The following is a 1,626-nucleotide window of genomic DNA, read 5'->3' on the forward strand; positions in this document are numbered from 1 at the left end:
CTTACTTCCCCCACCTCCCCCACCTGTACCACAACACCCCCCACCTGCACCACAACACCCCCCACCTCCCCCACCTGCACCACAACACCCCCCACCTCCCCCACCTGCACCACAACACTCCCCCACCTCCCCCACCTGCACCACAACACCCCCCACCTCCCCCACCTGCACCACAACACCCCCCACCTCCCCACCTGCACCACAACACTCCCCCCACCTCCCCCACCTGCACCACAACACCCCCCCCACCTGCACCACAACACCCCCCCCCCCACCTGCACTCCAACACCCCCCACCTCCCCCACCTGCACCCCAACACCCCCCCCCACCTCCCCCACCTGCACTCTGTAAGCCAGTTCACTTTCACTACCACCTACACTCCCCAACCACTCTCGTTCTCTGGGGGTGCACTCGCCTATTTGTGAGTGCATGATCGAGTTCTAGCTCCTTGGATCCGGCCTTTACAACAGCTGGTTCTCTAATGACCTCGTCTCAAGCTGCCATCCACCCCCTCTCCCAAGCTGCCATCCACCCCTCTCCCCAAGCTGCCATCCACCCCCTCTCCCCAAGCTGCCATCCACCCCTCTCCCCAAGCTGCCATCCACCCCTCTCCCCAAGCTGCCATCCACCCCCTCTCCCCAAGCTGCCATCCACACCCTCTCCCCAAGCTGCCATCCACCCCACTCCACAAGCTGCCATCCACCCCTCTCCCCAAGCTGCCATCCACCCCTCTCCCCAAGCTGCCATCCACCCCTCTCCCCAAGCTGCCATCCACCTCTCTCCCCAAGCTGCCATCCACCACCCCTCTCCCCAAGCTGCCATCCACCCCTCTCCCCAAGCTGCCATCCACCCCCTCTCCCCAAGCTGCCATCCACCCCCTCTCCCCAAGCTGCCATCCACCCCTCTCCCCAAGCTGCCATCCACCCCCTCTCCCCAAGCTGCCATCCATCCCCTCTCCCCAAGCTGCCATCCACCACCCCTCTCCCCAAGCTGCCATCCACCCCCTCTTCTTCTCAAGCTGCCATCCACCACCCCTCTCCAAGCTGCCATCCACCCCTCTTCTCAAGCTGCCATCCACCCCCTCTCCCCAAGCTGCCATCCACCCCTCTCCACAAGCTGCCATCCACCCCCTCTCCCCCAAGCTGCCATCCACCCCCTCTCCCCAGATATGGTAGATAAGGGGTCAGATATGGTAGATAAGGGGTCAGATATGGTAGATAAGGGGTCAGATATGGTAGATAAGGGGTCAGATATGGTATATAAGGGGTCAGATATGGTAGATAAGGGGTCAGATATGGTAGATAAGGGGTCAGATATGGTAGATAAGGGGCAGATATGGTAGATAAGGGGTCAGATATGGTAGATAAGGGGTAGAAATATTGAGGTTAAAGGTTAAGGGGAACCTCTTAACTCAGTGAGTCAGTGTCATCCTTAACTATTCTCCCCCCCCCCCAACCCACCTTTTGGTGGGCTGGGGGGGGGGGAGTAGAATAGGTCTATTCTACCCCCAACCCCCGGCTCATATATGAGGATCAGACGGTTCCTCACCATACTTCACCATACTTCATCATACCTCATACAATACTCACCATCATACATTCATCGTGTGACTTACATACACAGTGA

The 1,626-nt window shown here is 59.3% G+C and overlaps 1 protein-coding gene across 1 annotated transcript; it reads left to right on the forward strand.

Annotated features, from left to right (window-relative positions):
* Positions 1–481: 481 nt before the first annotated feature.
* LOC138365354 (splicing factor 3A subunit 2-like) lies at positions 482–1,342 on the forward strand. The gene has a single exon (XM_069325655.1). It carries the CDS (start codon positions 482–484, stop codon positions 1,340–1,342), a length of 861 nt encoding a protein of 286 aa, XP_069181756.1.
* The last annotated feature ends 284 nt before the right edge of the window (positions 1,343–1,626 follow it).

Source organism: Procambarus clarkii, chromosome 16, assembly GCF_040958095.1.
Source record: "Procambarus clarkii isolate CNS0578487 chromosome 16, FALCON_Pclarkii_2.0, whole genome shotgun sequence".
Taxonomy (NCBI): Eukaryota; Metazoa; Arthropoda; class Malacostraca; order Decapoda; family Cambaridae; genus Procambarus; species Procambarus clarkii.

Coding starts and splice junctions, on each gene's coding strand:
- LOC138365354 (XM_069325655.1), top strand. CDS start 482: ATGACCTCGTCTCAAGCTGCCATCCACCCCCTCTCCCAAGCTGCCATC.